This window comes from Mytilus californianus, unplaced genomic scaffold, assembly GCF_021869535.1.
Source record: "Mytilus californianus isolate M0D057914Y unplaced genomic scaffold, xbMytCali1.0.p SCAF_7, whole genome shotgun sequence".
Lineage (NCBI taxonomy): Eukaryota > Metazoa > Mollusca > Bivalvia > Mytilida > Mytilidae > Mytilus > Mytilus californianus.
In genome coordinates, this window is record NW_026262723.1 from 71694334 (window position 1) to 71717169 (window position 22836).

General features: G+C 32.5%; 1 protein-coding gene across 2 annotated transcripts in view; it reads right to left on the reverse strand.

Moving 5' to 3' along the window:
- Nucleotides 1–15499, reverse strand: part of LOC127710124 (uncharacterized) — a 35106-nt gene extending 19607 nt beyond the window's left edge. The window contains exons 1-5 of one of the 2 annotated variants that reach the window (XM_052215873.1): nt 15289–15491; nt 11110–11208; nt 10174–10269; nt 5988–6422; nt 2275–2469 (exon numbers count right to left, since the gene is read on the reverse strand). In XM_052215873.1, the coding sequence (XP_052071833.1) occupies nt 2275–2469; nt 5988–6422; nt 10174–10269; nt 11110–11208; nt 15289–15370 (907 nt within the window). In that variant the 5' untranslated portion in view covers nt 15371–15491. Of the gene's footprint in view, nt 1–2274; nt 2470–5987; nt 6423–10173; nt 10270–11109; nt 11209–15288 lie in introns of both variants that reach the window. The other variant, XM_052215874.1, reaches the window with a different exon arrangement.
- Nucleotides 15500–22836: the final 7337 nt, after the last annotated feature.

The following is a 22836-nucleotide window of genomic DNA, read 5'->3' on the forward strand; positions in this document are numbered from 1 at the left end:
ATACTCATAATTATGAGCTTATATATACGAGCATGCGAGTTAATATAGATCATAATTTTAATCAGATTGATACAACGTAGAAAAACTGGTAGCTAGTACGTTTCATTGTCTACTGTTAAGTTGAAAGACAACCGATCAGGTCTGGGCTAGAGAGCTAATTTCAGTTTTTTTTTTAAATCGCATTCGACGCAGGTCGCAGAATGAGAGGCATACATAATACAATCTGATGGTGGCAGCGGCAACGCAGTAAACCATTTGTATAGCTTTATATTAAAGGAGTTAATTCACATTTTGTATATAAAACCATTGTGTTGCGAAGTTCCCGTCTGTCATATAATCACTGTCCTTGACCTCATTTTCATGGTTCAGTGACTGCTAGAAACTGTATAGCTTGTCTTCGTCATGTGAAAGTCTCACTTATCATGAGTTCTAGGATAACTTAATTTGGATACTAATATATGGTATCTTTGCAAGGTCTACATTTCCGTCAGACATGGTTAACCTGTCCTCGACCTCATTTCATGGATCAATGAACAAGGTTAAGTTTCAGTGGTCAAGTCCGTATCAGATACTATAAGTAGTTGGTCATAAATATTTGGTGTATGGAATAATAGCAAGATGTACATGTTTTTGTGGCAGAGTTCATCTGACCATACCTCATTTACATGGACAATTGATAATGTTCATTTTACGTAATACTTGTTGTATTATATAAAAATAAGGAGAAGTGGTATGATTGCAAATGTGACAACTGTCTATCAAAGTTCAAATGACGTGGAAGTAAGCAGTTATAGGCAACCGTACAGCTTTCAACAATGAGAAAAACTCATACCGTATGGTCGGCTATAAAAGACCCCGTATGAAAAATTTGAAACAATTCATTCGAGATAACTAACGGCCTCATTTATAACAAAACAGTTTACCAAAAAAATATGACAGACATGAACCAACGGTAGCAACTCAAATACCTGCTCGATCCTGACTTGGGATAGGCATGTAAAGAATGTATAATCCTTTTCTCTAAGACTTTCGACATAATTCAGTTAGTTATTTAAGCATGATGTACCAGTATAATCCTAGTTTTTACGGTAATTGTGTTTATGATCATACTTTTCTCAAACTATTGATGATGTCCTTTCAGTAGGGGGACGACCATTTTGATTTCGAATTTGCGGGGGGGGGGGGAGATTTTGAAAATGAATGACTTGATAAATTGGCCTCGTATGAACTGAAAATAGGTGACTTTGCACAAGTCAGGATGAAAATGTATACTCTGCAAAATGAAATGCAGGTTAGTTGAGAATTCAAATGTGTACAAAGTGAAAATAAATTTTCGCGCAGCATAGCCGCCGAAAACAAATAGGCATGCGTACGAACAGATGAAAAAAATGGTCAATTCGGTAAAAATTCTCCTGCCGCCAGCCGATTGTATGAGTCAAGCCATTTCCAACTGTATTTTGGCATATTCTTATGTTGTGTTGTTATACTATTGGTAAGGAGAGGGTCGAAGGATCACAAACATGTTTAACCCCACCAAATTATGTATGTGTCTATTCAAAATCAGGAGCATGCAATTCAGTGGTTGTCGTTGGTCTCTGTCTGTTGTATCTGTTTTTTGTTGTTGTCATAAATGGGACCGTTAATTTTTTCGTTTGGATTGTTTCACATTTGTCATTTCGGGGCCTTTTATAGCTGACTATGCGGTATGGGCTTTTCTCATTGTTGAAGGCCGTACGGTGACCTATAGTTGTTAATATCTGTGTCATTTGGTCTCTTGTGGAGAGTTGTCTCATTGGCAATCATACCTCATCTTCTTATTTTTATATGTTGAGAAAGATGTTTGTGAACGGTATCGATTGACATGGAAAAATTGTGTTTAAAATACTCCGGCGAAATGTGTTTGGAATCGATAGTATTATAGTATCTAATTTAAAGTACAGTGACGGACCATCGAAAACTAGATAACATTTTATTATGACAATTTTTAAAATAAACCTTACATAATCGTGAATATATAGTTAGCAATATACAAAAGACATATTACTGAGTTAATATTTATTGATGAAAGATCTACTTAAAGTTAATCTTTGATTGCTCCTTATTTTTCTAATGCTCAGACACGTAAACTTAAAAATTATCATATTTTTTTTTAAATGCTAGCAATATTGCTGCTCTTAATTTAAACAGCCAATCTGAATGTTGCCAGTTTGCCATGTATGCCATTCGTTATCAAACTTACTTGAAAGTTCAAAATCGAAAAATGCAAGTAAATACCTCTAATAGCAGAACAATTAGATTTCACTATTAAGCGGTCATTTGTGCATTCTGTCGCCATCTCCAATTGTTGTCTGCACCGTGAACTTATGTTGAGAACAGTGACACGAAATTCTTTCCTTTCTTCAAAAATTGGACAAACTTGATATATTTGACCCGAGGAGGATTTAAGACTGACGCTGGAATTGTCAGCATCTACAAATGAATTTTAAATTGAAATAGTTTAATACTTCAAGCTGCACATGGATCTGTAGAGAGTATTATGCAATATTTTCATACCAGATATATATAAAGAAACGTTTAACAAAAAAAGCAAAACGATGACAGGAAAAAACTACAGTAGATTGTCATTCTTAATGGTCATGAATAACAACCGATAATTTGTGTTTTGTCCTATGGAATGTCAACTCTTTGTTGAGAAATATGTCCATCAAACGTTATACGTGGTCAACAAAAAAAATCCAGCATCTTTTTAACTCTAATTTCAGGGAAGTTTTTGTTTGAATCAAAGTGGTTATTTTACAAAGTATGATTTGTCTTTGCCGAAAACAAGATATTTGTATCTACCTTATCATGTTTTAACAAAAGGATTTACTCTACCAAATTTAGAAAGTAAAGGGCAGAGCTTTAGTATTCACATCTAATTAACACCACCCTAGTAAAGAAAGTTAATCTGAAGCCTGATTGTGATAACTATTAGTCTCTACATTGTGCATGCACGTGTTTTTGTCGGTTTTTTATTCCAAAACTTCACATAAATCAACATAAAGAACGATATGGCGGGCTCGCCTATATTTTTGAATATCTTTCAAAAATACTATAAACGTTCTTTATACGGTAAAAGTATTGTGATGAGGTACACGTAATGACGTATACTCAACATAAGGTGCCATCAGATGTGGATTCTCAAAAATCATTTAGATCTTCTCCAAAATCTTCAAAAATGATCGGTAAAATGTTGCAATAATATTAAAATTTATGACTCTTATTTCCCCAATGGAAAGGTCTACTTCATCTTCTTATAAAACTACGCTTTATCTACAAATTTCTTATATAAAGTGTGCCGATACAATACCCATCTCCTGTTCTGGCTGCATTACTGCCAAACAAGTCATCTTTCAGAAAGGTTTAAGACCAGGAGCATGACAAAATTAGAATAGGATTTTTAAAATTTGGGATCCATGTCATGGTAAAATAGTGTTACTTGAGAAACAGAAACTGTAATAATCAATCATTTTATTATGACGATCATACTCCTGAACAGAGTGTTTCATTCGCTCTTTTTTATAGCCTTGTTCGTGTGCTAGTAGTTTAAAACATGTGCTTAATATATACAAGTATAACCATTTACTATGCATAATGAAATGATACATTATGAAAAGTTTTTGTTGTCTCTTGTATAATTGTGTGCATACTTAGGAACGATTTACAGCTTGACACCTAACTATTGTTGAAGGCTTTATTTTACCCTCTTGATGGCGTTTGTTAATTTATTTCAATAATTGGTACACAGTCTCATTGACGTATAGCACAATTTATACACATTGATTGTGTATCTTAATGTCCCAATGAACATCCCATCAATTCCATCAATACTAACTCAAGAATACAGCTTATCTTGGTGGAGAACGTTGAGTTCCTTTATCCAATTTTTGAGTATCAAAGCAGTGATTACTCTGGTCAATTATAAGGACTTTCATACGACCGAAGCCATCGGGATTGTGGTCCGACCGTCTAGAGTATTCGCTCACTGGGATATATGGCTTCTCTGGAATATCGTTCTAGTGCGCCTTCATTTAGGCGTTTTTTAATGGCTGCTTAGAGTTAACAAAATATCGACTGGTCATTGCTATTGTATCATACGCAATTCGATTCGATGAAGTTGTTATTGATTCAACTTTAATTGTTTACCTGTTGATACTTGTCCTACGTGTATTATGCCAGAATAAGATTTTTTTTATTATGATATAATAATTGTTTATTAAGCCAGGGATGGCAACTCCAGACCTGAAGGTAAAGTTCTGTAAGAAATTATAAAATGTTCACTTGTTTTTGGATTACCAATTCTAGTAATGATTTGCCTTATAATAAGTTTTCTGTCCTCCTTGGAAACTTAGCAAATTTACTCATTGATTTTCTATACAAACATATATGATACAACTTGATAAGTTATAATTTAACTTTGTTGGAAGTTCGTTATCTGAATAATTTAGCCATTAAAATATAATCAGGCATCCAGTTGAAATTAAACAAAGGAAAATGAACTCCTTAATAGAGAAGGTATTATAGACAAATTGATATCTTTGCATTTTGTTTGGCCCGTTGGTTTTAGAGCAGCCAACGTACGACAACAACTTTGTTGAATACGGAACGGAGGCCATGTTATTGCTATTTTGGTCCCAAAATTTGTTTTTCCTGAAAGTCAAACGTTTTTTTTTTTTTCTTTCAAAAATATGCGTGCTTTTTATGCTGTCCTTTGGTGCAAAACGAAACAGAGGTATGACAGAAATATCAGGTAGAGTATCATTCTGCCCCAGTGATAAAGTTTTGGTACTATTGCCCTGGTCATTCTTTCCAAGCCATATATTAGGGTCCATATGAAGTTGAGTTCAAGACTAGTTAGAACGCCATTTGGCGAAAACAAAATCAACAAAACGCCATATATATGCTAAAAAGCATATTTTGAGAGGGAAAAGACTGCACTAAAAAGCCAGTTGCAACCTTAGCTGTCCTAAAATTTATGATTAGATAGATAAAAAAAAAGGGCCATTCCAATTATGATAGTAAATGTGATCTATTAAAATTTTAAGTTCCTTTTACTAAAAAAGATAAAAAAAAATATTTATAACACCATTATGATTGTATCAGTATAAACTCAATAAAGTCATGTCTTAAGCAATTGAATAATTATGCTCCTGCCACCTTTCAAATGTTAATGAACAGGGTAACCTTTTTATTTAGAAAGTTTTGAATATTTTATTGATAATGTTTTAATTCAAATTGTCCATCGTATCCATACATTTCCCGTATCCGCCACATTTTCGTACATGGCAGCATTTCCCTCCATTGTCTTGATGTCATCTTTAAGGGTGAACGTGTCAGTAAGGAAAACTCATTCTCCTTTGTGAACATTTACCTTCATTTCACATCTCTTCCTTTTCGTATAATTTTGTCGTCTTTATAAGTTTCTATTTATTCCAGGTATGTCTTTAAATCAGTTTCATCTACTTTTGTTAAGACGGCCAGGATGACGAAGATGCAAGGGCATCGAGTGCGGGTTTAGCATCATCAACATATTGAATGATTCAGAAAGTAAATGCGCGACATTTTTTCCTGGTTCGCTTTCAAGATCGAGCGTTAATCTGGGTAATTTAAAAAAAAAATTCTTTTCCAAATATGCAAAGTACACAGGATAGTACGCTCTTATAGTACCAAAGACAACAGTAACCATACGATTTCAGTTAACATCGTCTTATCAGAATGGTTTTGAAAAAAAAACATGTATTGCATTAAATGAAGATCTAACAAATGTTGACCTTTCTGTTAAAGTAAGAGGTTAAGATTACTTGACCTTCGAGCCAGAATTTAATCGTGTTCTCTATTCAAGGAACATATTTTAACGAGTCAATTGCAGTAAAATAGAGGAGCAGGTAATCGCTCGACTCTTAATTCATAGAAAACCGACAAATTATCTTAATAATTACATGACTTACCTGCTTCGTATAATGTCCATTCTGTATTTACTCCAGAAGAAAATATTGCTTGATACATAGTTCCCTTTTGTGAATAATTTTGTACTGTTTTTCGCAAAAGTTTGTTATCAAACAAATGTATTGTTCCAAATTTAAAAACACCTCCTTTCCAGCTGATAGAAATGTTGTGAAAGTGAAGGCAACTCACACTGATCCTGAACATACTTGAATCATTTATATTAATTATTGTATCAGTGGTATTTCTAGTTTCCATTATGAGTTCAATTGTACGGTTGACTATTTTTTGCAAAAGTGTTACATTACGTGGACATCCTTTAGAGACGGTAAGATACAGAGAGTCTTTGTTGACAACTTTTTTGAAGTACGGTACACTAAAATTACTAGTCTCATTTGCTGTAGTAAATTTAATTTCTCTTAATGGTTGTCTATCCAAATCTAAATATTCCAACAACAAAAAACACACACATATATGTATATGTATATTTAAAAAATACATTCCTATGAACTATTTCAATGACCTAGTGGGTAAAATAATACTTGATACAAATTCAAATTTCTATTTGCCGTAGCAAATTTAATTTCTCTTAATGGTTGTCTATCCAAATCTAAATATTCCCCCAAAAAAAACCCACACACATATATGTATATGTATATTTAAAAATACATTCCTATGAACTATTTCAATGACCTAGTTGGGAAAATAATACTTGAAACAAATTTAAATTTCTTTTTTTCTCAATTATTCTCTATGCAATTAGGCGTCTTATATAACATCCGACTTTGCATACATATCTGCCAATAAAGTTCCATTACACTTAACAATAAAACAACTCGTGGTTCATTGCTTCTTTGAGAATAACATTGACGGTAAAAGAATTACTGCAATCCAAACTTGAACCCCTGGTTTGTCAAAAATGTAATCACAACGAACAGAATTTAGCTTACCTCGCAGTCGATTCAGATATAGTAAAACTAACGAAACTAAAAATACATTCGATAAATACGGTTAAGATTACGATCGATCAATAAAAAGGACAAATACAAATTGTCAACAAAAAGTTTCAAGCGGCATTTTGGAAGATGATGAACAGAGTATTTAACAAACGAAATAAGTGTCCCGATCTTTAATGAAAGTGTTTTAGAATCATTTCAAAGTATTCAATGAAGTTGACAATTTAAGTATACAGAAGAGAATTTTTGATTCTGCAGGTATCTCAGATGATATTCTTTTTCTATTAAAAAGAATCACAACAGAAATGGAGATACAGTATTATGTTAAAATCCTACAGCAACGTTCCATATCCAAATTTTTAAGGGATAAATTAAAAGAATTGTATCATCCCTTCGTAAATTTTACGGACGCCATCACGAGTTGGTTGACCGTTATGGAATAACCGTTTCACAGATGATATCGGATATGTTCCTTATGTCGTAACTACAATACCTTTCCCTTTTCACGAATGTGACCTACCGAATTAGACTATTTACCGGATTTGTAATAACATAAGCAACACGACGGGTGCCACATGTGGAGCAGGATCTGCTTACCCTTCCGGAGCACCTGAGATCACCCCCAGTTTTTGGTGGGGTTCGTGTTGCTTAGTCTTTTGTTTTCTATGTTTTGTCATCTGTACTATTATTTGTCTGTTTGACTTTTTATTTTTGGCCATGGCGTTGTCAGTTTGTTTTCGATCTATGAGTTTGACTGTCCCTCTGGTATCTTTCGTCCCTCTTTTGGTACGCCAGAAGCGTGTATCGGTAACATCAAACTCATCCGTGATGCTCGAATCAAAAATGTTGGAAGGCCAAATCAACTACGAAGTTGAAGTACATTGAAACCCAAATATTCCGAAACGTTGTGCCAGCTACGGCTAAGGCTGTCTAAGCCCTGTGGAGATAAACTTCGAATAATTCCAAAATTTTTTAAACATTACATTTACAGAAACTATTAAATATTCAATTTGGTACTTGGTTGTTCATATTACGATTTAAAAAAAATATAAAGGGGTTAAAGGGTTTACAAAGAACCCTAAGTCTTTAACTTTTAAGATTCGGTTTGGTAAAGCGTTTGTTCCCATAATTTATAATTATAGACTAACTATGTATACTAATCAGCTCATTCTGATATTTAAAGCTTAGGATGGATTTCGAGATTTTGTCGTTAAAAAAATTAATGAGTAGTGGAAATCAAATCCCACTCAGAGGATCACAGACTACAAAGCTTTACTCAAGTAATAAAAAATGCTTTTGTCGAGCTTCAAAGATGAAATAACTTAGTAACAATAACTTTTCCAAAGTGTGAATAAAATTAGATATTTCATAAATAAAAGGTTTATACATGTAGTTAAGAAAAGACATCAAAAGCAAGAAATTGTTAGATAAAAAATATTCCAAGTGATGACTACATGTACTTGAAATTTGCACCGTTCATTCCTAATATCATATGAGATTCTATGTTGCAAAACTTTTTTATATTGAGTTCTTCCGTTCACATGACGATCTCTGTTCATCACCTATCGTCGGTGTGGAAAAATATTTCTCTAATTCTTACACGATTTATCCTTTTCTGACCTCTTGATTATTTTTATTTATCAAAGTGTGGTTCGTTTGATCTCAGTTCTGCATTGGTCAAAATTTGATTATGAAATCAAATTTTCTTGCTTTCCTCTGAATTTCCTATTGTGACGTCATGAAAAAAGGCGACCATGCCTGATGACGTCACATAGAAAGAACACATCTTTTTGCAGATCATTCGAAAGAAAGTATCGAATTTGTCTGCATAGATCGTTTAAAAATCATTAGAGAAACAGATTCCACCACCAAATCTTGTGCAATACGATATTTATCCACTCTCAAAAGATGAATTTTAAATATAAAAAAAACGCTCAGCGAGTCTCGCGTTTTAAATTTGAAAATTAACTGTCTCGAGTGGATAAATATCGTATTACACTCGATATAGTGGTTGAATCTATATATATATCTGTTTGACTGTAGAGTTTGAAATTATTAATTTTTGCAATTTTACTATGTTTATGTATTTTGAGACACTGAATGCGGGAATGAATCATTAACGAATTGCTTTGTATTGACACGCCATTATAAGTTAGTAACTAATTACGTTACGAGGCTAAAAATAATATTTTGGCACAAAGATCTTTTGTATGTTGAATCTCAAAGAAACAATGGTCTATAGAAATGAAAGAAAAAATGGCCTGTTTGAAACTTATATTTTTCGATACCAATAATAAAACAAATTTCAAATTAACTTCTCTTCTCAATCATATTATATAAGAATGTTTGTTTTCTACAAAGTCGGGGTATATAGGACTTTTCATGTCCATCTGATTGTCTGTCCGTATGTCACACTTTTGTTTTGCAGATGATAAATAGAGAAAGCTTTTTGAAATTAATTAAAATATTGATAGAATGCTTTGGACCACTAAATACTGGTCCACTTTGATTTTCTTTTTTCGCTTTAACCGTTCCAGAGTTATGGAACTAGTTATATAACTAGGTTTAACTCACAATTTTTTTTTCGGATATTGCAGTGTAGTTGGTTTTTTTTACAAGTTTGGGTGATTGATAGCGTTTATTTTTTTCAGTTTTTATAGACTTCCTCTTTTTTGCATTTTTTTAATTTACCTTGGAGTTCGGTATTTTTTTTAAACTTTTTTTATGGTACTTGATTGCTGAAAAAAATTACAAAACTTTCTTTATTATATGAATTTACTCTTTCATTCCTTCCAAAACTGAAATCACGATAGAATTTGCAGTTTATATTGTTTGTTTGTCTAAACATCAGCATGCAGATGAGCACATGCCTTGAAATTGGATAAAGAAAAGATAATATTTAAGTAAGGAATGTTTCTATAGTCATTACTGCACCCCTACTATTTTTTCATATTTATATTGAATTGCACTTCATAGCTCTAAAGAATATTTAAATGTATAGTGACCAAATGTTATTCCTATACACTACTTTTGAACTATGGCAAAATTTTTACAATATATTAATATACTTTAAAGTATGCTGCTATAGAAACCAAATCGTGATCTCGCAGTTGTTGCTAGAAGGGTATCTGTGACTTCGTAGTCTAGATCACCTCTCTAGTTGTTTTTGTCAACTTTATTTAGAACCAAGGAAAAGCACGTGAGTCATGTGTAATTCTGACATGATTAAACTTACATTCGTATTCACAATATTTTCCTGTATATTCATCGGGACAGATGCATGCGTTGATTATGCATTTTCCACCATTTAAGCACCGAACACTACATAGATCTATCGAAATAAGACTGAACAATACAAATAAATATTTTCCAAATGTATTTTGCAGAACTGATATTCGTTAGGTGAAACAACATGAGCATACTTATGTACTGATCAATGTTATCCGACACATCCACATATATTTCATTAACTTGATAAAAGGGCACCATGATACTCGTTTTTGGATCTCATGCAAAAAGACTTGACGATCTCTTTACCATCTCTAATCGTCGATTGGGGGAAAGTACCATTTTGTTACCCTGTGCAGTTTAATGATTTATATGTTATTTTACTATGTTTATGTATTTTAAGAAACTTAATGCGGGAATGAATCACAAGATAAAAACGAACTTTTTGAATGAACATTACACCTGATTTTTGTAACCGTAAAAACACATCATACTAATGAAGCCCGCCTCCGTGTGCGGGATATGCTTGCTGTGTTGAAGACCCGACCCGTTGGTGGTCTTGGGCTGTTTTCTGATTTTTTTTCGGGTAGTTGTCTTTTTGACGCATTCCCCATTTCCAATCTCAATTTTATTTTATACTAGTATACAGTTAACATAAGATATTTCATTGACACGCCGTTAAAATTAACTTACCACTTACGTTTCAATGCTAAAGAGAATATGTGACACAAAGACTTTTTGCATGTCGATTCTCCAAAATTAATTTTTTAGAAATGAAGGGAACATTACCCTTTTGAAAATTAATTCTGTAATATTCTTGTAATAAAAAAACAAATGTAATTAACCGTCGTATTTTATAGGTTGATTTTTTTTAAAAAATTTATGTTATTTAGATCCCCGAAGAAAGATGAGCCATTTATAATTCTAATGTAATAAAACTTACTTTTGATTTCACAAATGTTTCCTGTATTTTCATTAGGACAGTTGCATGAATTAATGAGGCATGTTCCACCATTCAAACACTTAACACTACACGACGGATCTATGAAAAAAGACTGAGCAATTCAAAATGAATCTTTTCCAAATGTATTCAACAGAACTTATATTGGAAATGTAAAAAGATATGAGCATATTTATATACTGATATTTTTTTCAGACAAATACACAGAAATTTTTATTAGCTTGATAATATGCCACCATATTACTTATTTTAATCTTATTCAATTGACATGGCGATATCTTTACCAACCATTCCTAATCGTCTGTTGGGAAAAGTTCGATTCTGTTTTCCTCTGCAGTGTAATGATTGATTTGCAATTTTACTATGTTTATGTATTTTGAGACACTGCATGCGGGAATGAATCACAAAATAAAAACGAATTTTTGATTGAACATTTTACCTGTTTGATTATTGTTACCTTGATTACATGTATACAATTAACATAAGATATTGTATTTGACACGCCGATATAATTATCTTACCATTATCTTACTTATGATGCAAAAAGAACAAAATGAAATGATTTTAAAAAAATGCACACAGTAAATTTTGCAATTCTTAGACTTCGTTCATTTCATGGTTAAAATATCACTTTCTAATTTGTTGTGTTTCAATGATTGTTATTATCTTCCTGTAATTTTTGTATAAATTCAGTAGTAATTCTAATCTAAATAATTTAAGGAGTATAAAAGGTAAGTTTATATCAAGAACACAATCTGTCAGTAGAAGAAAATACAAACCAAACCAAGCCAGAAAGAAAGAAAGAAAAAAGACGAAAACGCAAGCAATGATCAACAAAACACTTAAGAAGTTAATTGAGCAACACAAATCCAACCAATACCCGGGAGGAACTCTTATACTGGCTTATGGTAAGCAGTCCCTGTGCCACCTTTGGCAGCCTTTATGTTGCTCATGACAATTAAAAATATGATGATAAGCGTATTCACTGATGTTTCTGAAACAGAAGACAGAATTGGGTCAGATTAAAATAACGAAAATACCAAACTCCAACGAACATTCCCAACGGAAAGTGACTTAACAAATGGCAAAATTAAAATCTCAAACACATCAAACGAATGGAAAATGGACTTGGTACAGGAATTTCCTTACCTTCCTAAAAAGAACATAAACACAAAAAACTGATTCTTAAAAATGATTGAGGAGTGGGAACCTTAGTTTCTTTATAATTTCTTAATTTATGAACGGGAAGTTATTTCGGAAATTTATAACGTATTTTTTTTCATTTTATTCAGCACTGCGTTGATACCTCTGCTGGTAAACTATCAGTTCCCGAAGGTATCGTCAGCTCAGTAGTCAGAACTTCGGTACTGACATGATTTATCACAAATCTTTCTAAGATTGTCTAAGATAAATAATAAAAAATAATAAAAAAAAACCTTCTGGCAAAGTTGACCTGAGATGTAGTTGGCTATTTTTTTTTTTTTTTTTTTTTTTAGGTCTGTTTGGTCTTGTAGCTCTTCAACTGTTTCGGTTCGTATACAATATTTGTCTTTGAGCGTTCCTGATAAAAATAAGTCGAGGAAAGCGCTTCGAACACATGAAATGTATAACGTGTTGTTTCCATTTTAAACATTAAGAGGTAGTGACCAAACTTTGAACTATTCAGCAAGAGATCATTTATAAATCTGGACCAAAACAAATAATGAAATATTCAATCTTACTCTTACAGTGCACATTAGTTCATCCCTTGCTATGTTTTTAAGGGGTTCATATTGTTTTTGCCATAGTTTTTAGTGTTATATATAATGCTATGTTTCAATATTGTTAAACAAATACCAGTTTTGTCGATCCTTGTCCTGAATCTTTATTTCCAACCTTTCACATTCACACTCGGTCAAGTTTAAGGGTAAGATAACTTAGATGAACTTGTGGTTTAGGAATTTGTTGATGTCTAAACGTGAAACACTAACCAATCCGCTATTTTATGATGCATAATCAGCTCATTTGACTCATTTACGTATTTCAATAAGAGAAACACGTCTAAAGCGTATAAGGAACTACTGACCAGTCAAGATCACCTTAATTTGCTCCGGTTTTTTGTAGAGTAGCGTTTCCTTAATCTTTAGTTTTCCGTTAAGTGTTTTCTGATCTTTCGTTCCTTTTCATTTCGGCCATATTAAGTCAGTTTTATATTCATTCTAAGATCTTTTACTGCCACCTTAGTGTCTTTTTCTTCTTTATGAATCAGTATTAAAATGTGGCCATCTTAACTTCCATCTGGCAGTAAGAGCAGGGTTGAAGTGTGTTCGTTTGGCCGTCCTGGATGTAATAAAACGCATCCAAAGCCTCGTGTTTGGATTGTAAACACCCTTTGACTTTAGAAAAAAAAACGTTGCAACAACTCTGTACAGGGTCAAATACATGTAATATTTTATATATATACAGGCTTTTCTAAGTAATGGTTAACTTTACAGAAATTCATGGCTATCCTTTCAGTTGAAAGAAACGACTTATGTGACTGATATTGCTGTCGGATGTTAGTTGACTTCTTCTTAAAATTGCTATGGATAAAGCCTACCTTATACGAATAAAGGAACAAGAATACGGGCATAGTTGGTTTCCTAAGGTTATCGACTATCCATTGAAAAATGCGTCCAACAAATGTATTACATATGGGGAAGGTGGTAGTTTTAGAGATTTATCGTTAGAAAAAGAGTGTTTTAACAAAGATTGATTTGTCTTTGCTAAAAACAATATCTTTTTTGTCTAGATTTACCATTCCCTTTTTTAAACATAGATAGAGTAATGTTTTAAACTGTGTTTGAGGATTGTTCAGCGTGTAAAGGCCTGAAAGGTCAACTGTTTTACTTTTGTACAAGATATAAATGTTGATATTACATGTACGTATTCTAAGAGATCTTTGTATTATTTATTATCGTAATTCAATTTATAACGTTTTACAGTAGAGTTTCACTGTAACTCTGTGGTCCTATATTGAGTGTTGATAAACTTAGCAGCATAATGCTTTTGTTGACACATATGCTATATAGGTATTCAATAGACGCCACAAAGATACGGTATGCGAATTATACAACAATGCAATAAACATGGGGAAAACACGTGTACTTGTTAGTTTTAAATAATTGCCATCTTATTGTTCCACATCATCAAACAGTGATTACTGCAAAATTTACAACGATGAACTAAACCGAACCAAGATTCCTCTACTAATAACTTCGGGTTTAATCTTTCTTTGATCTTCATTAAAAATAATGTATTTGTACTTCGAATAAATATGTGGGAACAATACATCAACCACATACAAAACAATTAGATTTTCAAACCCATTCTATCATTCGCTGACCGGCACGACTCTGAAATTATAACTACCAACATACAAGGAAATTGGTAGTATCTTTTCCTTAATAGAAGACAATACTAACATTTCCCAAATTTGACACTTATTAAAATAAGGTATCTTCAATGCTAATGTAAGGTATAACGAAATACAAATTACAAATGACAAAAGACCAAATTCGAACTGGGAACATATGGTATTTCGATCTATTAATGGCTATAAGGAAGTAAAACGGTAGCTTTGTAACAAAAACATATCTAAAAAGGAAGGACTCAATAACAAATTAAACTGGATCACTTGTTCCTTTAATGCGTTTATCCATTATAAGACATGAACTACAATAAATTAGTGTCTTTTAATACGACCAGGACAACTCATGAACTTTGCTTTCGATATAATATATTAATACGATAGATTTTTGTCCAACAATAGGCTAATTATTTGTTCGCGTTAATACACGTGTTTCAAAGGGTTAATCAAATACAATACATGATATGAAATACTAAAACACGAAAAGAATGTTAAAAGGTAGACAAGAACAATCTGATCTATTTTTTTCTCTAGAATGCTGACAAATAAGTTTTTCGACAGAAAAATTCTTCGTGTCTTCCCATTGCACTTGAAGACGTTTCCTCAATTATTCATGTATTCAGACAAGATTCCCAAATCTTGGCATTTACCGCTTCTACGGCAGAAAAAAACATTTCTACACAACAAAAATTTAGTAATAACGTTTTTATAACTATCACTAGATGTTATTAACATGCATGTCTTTAGTAAATGTGTCATTTTACAGTACTTACCCGTCTCTTCTATTCCAGAACAATATGCAGCTTCCCAAATAAACAGAAGAGAACAATGAATTAATATCGTGTATATCGCCATATTTAAGGAAAGTTTCAAACATGTCCACTAATGTGCGGAAGTTTAAATACTTATTTCAATGCAATATATACGATTGTATTCACAAAAGATCAAATTATTATTCAGTTTCGTCACGCCATAAGTATTTCTCTAGACGTAAAGGAAGTTTAAAAAATAGTTTTAAAAGTTGAAGGATGTTAATTTTTCTTCAATACTTATGTCGTGGTTTTTTTTAAAGATGATTAGATAAGGCAGCAAATTGTTACTGTCAAAGGACAATTTTCTATGTAGATTATGGTTGAGAACAAATAAAAAATTAGTCAATCAATTATTAAAAGTTATTGCAGCAATAAAAAAATAATCGGAAAATTTGTTATCGATACAGAACGTGGGAATATGTTGAAATGAGGTTAGATCAGAAATTATCACCTTTGAACTATTCTGAAGATCGAGTTATGAGAAAGTGATCTTTCAAATCACTCTCCGAATACATGACAGTGAACCTTTTAGCTGTAATAGAGAAAAAGTTGCATGTAATTTTGTTTTCTTCTAGATGTACGTCTCAAATTAATCGAGATTTTCCGACCTTCTAAACATGAATAAATTTCTGAGCACATTTTGTAAATCAGAGAGCTTAAATATTTTGTTCGTAAAAAATGTATAAACATTACTACCAAAAATATATACCTCATAAATATTTCATAAACAGAAAAGCTCAGTTGTTTATAAGGAAAGCTAACACATATATCCCTTTCAATTTGAATGTTACCTCTTTGTGTAACCATAAAGCAAACAGCAAAAAAATAATTGAAATATTCAGTTATGGTGAATATTCTTTTTAAGAGACTTACAAACTTTTTTCTCTTGTACAGAGTTTATATATCGAGTTAGCCTCATTCCTAAAAATTTTTATGGGTTTGTGGGAGATTTCTTTCACCGTCAATTCATATATTCACGGTAGGTATAGTGTCCGGCTAGGATCGTGGCTTTTCGAGTGATTTGATCGGGTTTTTTTCGAGTGTGACCACTTTTTTTCGAGTGAATATGATCAAAAATGTAAACGAACAGACTTACTTTCTTTAAAGACGTGATATAGAAGCTTGATTTTAATATACAAGGATATACAAGGTGTGTTAGTATTTGAGATAAAAAGATATTATCAATCCGACATTATTTTTCGTTCAAAAAGTTGAATTTAGCCTTACAATGCTTTTATTCCAAAAAAAAAACAGAATAAAGCCATTTTTATACACATACCAATGCAAACGTCGATGGACATGTATACATGGAATCCATATATCCTTAGATATACAGACACTTTACAAAAATTCTTGTTGTTGCAATGAAAAACGATATTTTGAGACTAAATTCATTTCTATGTGTTCGGGTTTTTTCGAGAGCAGTCCGGGCTTTTTTGAGTGCGTCCGTGTTTTATCGAGTGATTATACAAATTTCCTATAGCTTAGAATGTTATGTGTCAGTGTATTTACGTTTAAAAACAATAAAAAAGGATTCAAATTATGTACTTTTTAAGGCACGAAACCAATGCATTCATCAGTTTAATAAAGGTGTACTAACTCTTAGACTTTATAAACAAGTATCAGCCATCTGTATATATTGCTGTTTGTCACATCTAATAAATTACATGTACAGTATATATTCATGATGTCAACAATCTAATGTAAGCATAGACAATTTTGATTGAGACGTACGTACAAAGAGTGAATTAAACTGATGAATTATACATTTCATTATTAACTATATATGAAATTTAATTCAGATGTTATTGTCAATGGGAATAAAACTGGTCGGATTAAGTGTCTTTTAGTAGAATATTTTTTATGACATATAAAAAAAGAAATAATGAGACAACTCTCCACAAGAGACCAAATGACACAAAAATTAACAACTATAGCTTACCGTACGGCCTTCAACAATGAGCAAAGCCAATACCGCATACTAGTAGTCAGCTATAAAAGGCCCCGAAATGACAAATATAAAACAATTCAAACGAGAAAGCTAACGGCCTAATTTATGTAAAAAAAATAAATGAAAAACAAATATGTACACATCAACAAACGACAACCACTGAATAACAGGCTCCTGGCTTTGGACAGGCCCATTCATACAGAATGTGGCGGGGTTAAACATGTTAGCGGGATCCCAACCCTCCCCCTAAGCTGGGACAGTGGTTTAACAGTACAACATAAGAACGAACTATAAAAATCAGTTGAAAAAGGCTTAACTCATTAGATGGATACAAACAGAAATATATCTAACAAAAACAAATGCATTTTTTCTGATTCTTCTCTACTGTCCAGTAGGTTTCTTACTCCGTTTTTTAATAAACAGCTGCGCCATGGGCGCATGATACGCCCGTCGCGTTTTCAAAGAATAAAGTTCGTTATCGCTATTTTACGAAATTTTCCTTTGATCTTGCTGACTGATAATTTCCTTTCTCAGCGGAGTCGAGTGATATGAAAAATTATCGCTAGAAACTAATGGGGCACGTGGCTAAGGAAATTGACATGAAATTGACAACGTCGTCAAAGGTAAAATAGCGATAAATAGATTATCATTGGTCATCTCAACTCGATTGCTTTTCTCACTTTCGCCGTACCGGCTCAAGCGAGAAAATCAATCTCGTTGAGATAATCAACGATAATCTATAACTCTCTTATGGTTGTGGCTTATTATATATTTCTTGCATGAATATACATTTCTCATATCACACTGCACAGAGTGTGATACGAAAATCTGCGTTGATTTGATTTGCTTATCCAGCATCATAAGACGATATTACGGCATTTCCGTTGGCTATTCGTTAGGTTATTGATGACCATCAAAGGTTACGACGATGTACATTTCATGTGCAAAATACTATACCATCGATTTGCGGAATTTTTAATTTGACACAATGAATGTGTTGACCATAAGACAAATAGGGTTAACAACTTGTGAGAATGGGGTATCGCTTGATATCAACTCTCGTTATTTAATTCAAGTGAGTAAGTAAGTAAGTAACTTCCTCTCGTTATTTAATTCAAATAGTAATAATAAACTCGCCGGAGCATCGTTTAATATTATATTGAAATTAAATAACTCGAGTTGATATCAAGCGATATCCATTATCACTCGTTATGAAACCTATAAATAATTTCTCAATGTCATATCAAAAATTTATAAAAAAAAAACTAAAAGGGAGGTAACCTTAATCCATATAAAGCAGTCACCAAAGTTTCATGAAAACTTCTCAAAGCACTTTAAAAATATTGTCCGAAAACTGTAAAATCACCCCTTTTTAGCTCACCTGGCCCTAAAGGGTCAAGTGAACTTTTCTCATCACTTGGCGTCCGTCGTCGTCCGTTAACTTTTACATTGTGTCGTCCCGTGCTGCTCGGATATATACGTCTAGAGTTTTAATTGCTGTTGAACAGATCACAATCTGAGCAGCTTAATAACTATATTTTAATGTTAAGGATAGCAGATCATGTGCAACGCAAACATTTTTTACAGAAATCTTCTCCTCTGATACTTATGGAGCAAGTTCATTATAGATAGAGATAACTGTAAACAGCAAGAATGTTCAGTAAAGTTAGATCTACAAACAAGTCACCATCACCAACAGAGAATTTTGCCATGAATTCTATTCTTGTCTTTAATGTTGTAGAGTGTCCTTTGTTTAAATGCACTGCAGCCCATAGACCAAGACGAGCGACACAGGCTCTTTAGAGCCTCTAGTTTGTTAACTAAAATCCTATAACTCGAAAACGTAAAATCAAAAATTTATAAAATTCGAAAAGGAGGATACCTCAATAGATAAAAAAAATTCAACGAAGTTTCATGTAAATTGGTTACAGCGTTTTTGAGTTATTGTCCAACATGCTGACGACGGACGGACAACGGTATACCATAATACGTATCGTATAAAAACTCCGGGGTTCACCACGAAAAATATTATTAACTGTGACAACAAAAATACCATAAAATGAAGTTGAAAAGATTATGAGTGTCCTGCACTATGTTCTTAAGACCTTTTTATAAAGGATCGAATAATTTCTAATTTATGATATAATACTGGAAAGTTGTGGTAGAACGTTTTCCGAACAGAAAATTTGCATTAAATTGAAAAAGGTTAAGTTTGATCAACGTAGTAATATGTTTTGGTGATTTTTTGAGATCATGTGATATTTTCATTCATTAAATTACATTTATATACTAGAAAAGTCATTTTTTAAAGTCAGAAATACCTTTTTTCTTATTGAAATTTTCGATAAAAAAACCCGGACCATTTGTTTAAATACCCGGACGGTTTCACAGTTCCTCTCGAAAAAGCCCGGTCAATAACAAACACTGAGTTTAATGGTTAAATACAAGGAAATTGTGCTTCTTTGTTACTCAAAACATGTATAGTATTCAAAATACGATGGGTAGTCACGTAAAAAACTATAATAATTACGAATAAGCAGTTAATTGACCTGATCGCATGTTTTATCACTCGAAAAAGCCCGATCTACACTCGAAAAAAAAAATGGACAGATTCACTCGAAAAACCACGATCCTAGCCGGACACTATACCTACCGTGATATTAAGAATTGATATTTTTTTCCAAAAAGCGTTGACTATATATTACTGATACTGGGTTCTGATTTTACATAGGTCTGCTTCCTCTCCTCTACATGACTACTCATTAAAGTATTGTTTAAAGTTAATTTGATTCTGCCCAGATGTTTTAAATGAATTTCATATTATTTCATTAACCTTGATAAAAAAGGTAGACAAACTGTATGATATTACATTAAGTGGCGTAGCCACTGTTAAAAAAATTAAGCAGTGGGTCTTGGGGACGGCAGCCTCACAACTAGAATTTTACTGATTTATATGCTACCTTGATTTGATTTACATGCTTATTTGAATTTTAAAATGCCTGCAAACTCATAAACACAAAAATGTGAAGGAAGATATGTCGTTGCTTTCTGATATGATATTCTGATTCCCAGCCTATCAATTTTATTGCTACACTTTGAAAGTTACACTTCTATCCTTACATCAGAAACAAGAAATAACATTGTTTAAATTTAAGAATTGGTAATTTTATTTTGGGTGTAAAAGCGTTGACCGAAGAAAATTTTGTATACAGCGCGGATATGCGTCATACTAAAAATGTGCGTACGTTTAATGCTTTTACAACAGTTACTCCATAAAATTACAAAAAAAGCAATCAATTAAACTATTAGGTTTTTTTTTATGCCTTGTTTCAACGTTGATAGGGAAAGCACGCGCAGCCACAAATGTTGCATTTCATTTGGAAATAAAACAGAACGTTTGGAAAGTTTCGACTTATTAAAATTACGGAAGAGTATGAAATTTTTGTATAATGTAGTTATATAAAAATACAATTCATGGTTTCATCAAATCGGTAAACACATAACAAGTGGTCAGTTATACAGATATATATTACAGTAAAATGTTTCATACGTAAAGGTTAGTTTATGAAAAGATATATACTATGGAATCTACAGCGAGGGTCTTGCCTTGAGCACTTAATTTCATAATATATACCTTTTCATTGACTATCCAATTTAGCACACATTTACAACTCAAGTAATCTTCTAAGTGGTCTATTGATAGTTTATTTTGACTGACTTCTTGTATCACAGGTGTTTGTAAAACGGATTTCATAAACTAAGTTTTATGTTTTATAAATTTACTCAATAGTATCATAGCTATCATATTTGTTCAATTTGTGACAGTGATTAACTAGATCGTGAGTTTATAAATGCAGCAAACACGATTTAACTATTAAACCAAGAGTTCCAAATGGTGATGTTGAAATCATCACTTCGTAAATTTTACGGACGCCATCACGAGTTGATTGACCGTTTTGGAATATCCGTTTCACAGATGATAGCAGATATGTTCCTAATGTCCTAACTACAATCCCGTTCCCTTTTCACAAATGTGACCCACCGAATTAGACTATTTACCGTGTTTGTACTAACATGAGCAACACGACGGGTGTCACATGTGGAGCAGGATCTGCCTACCCTTCCGGAGCACCTGAGATCACCCCCAGTTTTTGGTGGGGTTCGTGTTGCTTAGTCTTTAGTTTTCAATGTTGTGTTTTTTGTACTATTGTGTATGTTTGTCTTTTTTCTTTTTTAGCCATGGCGTTGTCAGTTTATTTTCGAATTATGAGTTTGAATGTCCCTCTGGTATCTTTCGCCCCTCTTTTAGGAAAATAGCGGTTTATATGAAAATCTTACATAAATATGTTTGATTATGAAAGGCCCTTGACTCCAAAATGAAAAGATGGTAGCTGATGTTGTAAGTCTGCACATTGGTATAGAGTGGTGTCTTACTACATGTACTTCTTTACATTGTAAGATGTCAAAATATATTGACCACAAACAGGCATATAAAGTTAAAATACAGTGGGAGCTCTACATGCCATTTTTTTCAATTTCACAGTAAAACTAAAGCTAAGTAATGAATTTGAAAAAAATAGATATATTTGCCCATGTGGATGGCATTAAAAATCGATTACCAATTTAAGATAATTATAGGTTTGTTTTTATTTCAAAGTAAAAACTAAAAGCTTTATCAGAATATAGATATAGGTGGCACATTCCCTTCAGATATTATCACGGTTTTTCAATTCATGATGAAATTGATCAAGTTCCTCAAGATAGTTTTAAAAAATCCTCATCAAGTTACCTTAATTTTCCTTCACAATGTTTCATAGTAAAGTACATACTTTTTTGTGTACAAAGTAATTGCATTGATGAGTAATTACAAAATGTACCACAATTGTAAGACAGCAGTGTACTCTAATCAACGTATTAAGGACCATATTTGATATTCTTAATTTTAAATGATTGAATCTTGAAATTTCAAAAAGATTTTGATAGCAGGATAAATAAAATCAATATGAAAATCAATTACATGTACAATTTTTTTTTAAGTTGGGATACAGCATTGTATTCCAAAATAGCCAATGGCGATTTTTTGTTTTTAATATCTTGATTACGATACAATGAAATCTTTCCCTTGTGGTCTTTCGTGCAGATTTACTTAGTACACGGAAAAGGTATGTACTATGAAACTTAGAAGGCAAATACTAGCAATTTAATTGGACGAGAAGATGTAAGTATGTGATAAAATAGAAGTGCAGATTTTTTTTTGTTATTGTTTAAAGGTATGAGTATTAGCTAACGCTCGAATTTAATCATGAAGAAAGGGATTATCATTCTATTACAAACTTAGAAATATTGTAAAGTGCTCAAGGATAAACTACTTCTCGATTAGTTTTAATCAAGAATGTGTTTCATCGTCAGTGTAATGTTTATGATCAATGCATGACTTCCTTTTTAGACACTCCATTTAGGATTAGGATTAGTGAAGGAGGCTACATATAAACCTACGTCTAAATGCCACATATTCATAGCGAAAAAGCAACATTTACAAATTTTGAATGATAACAAAC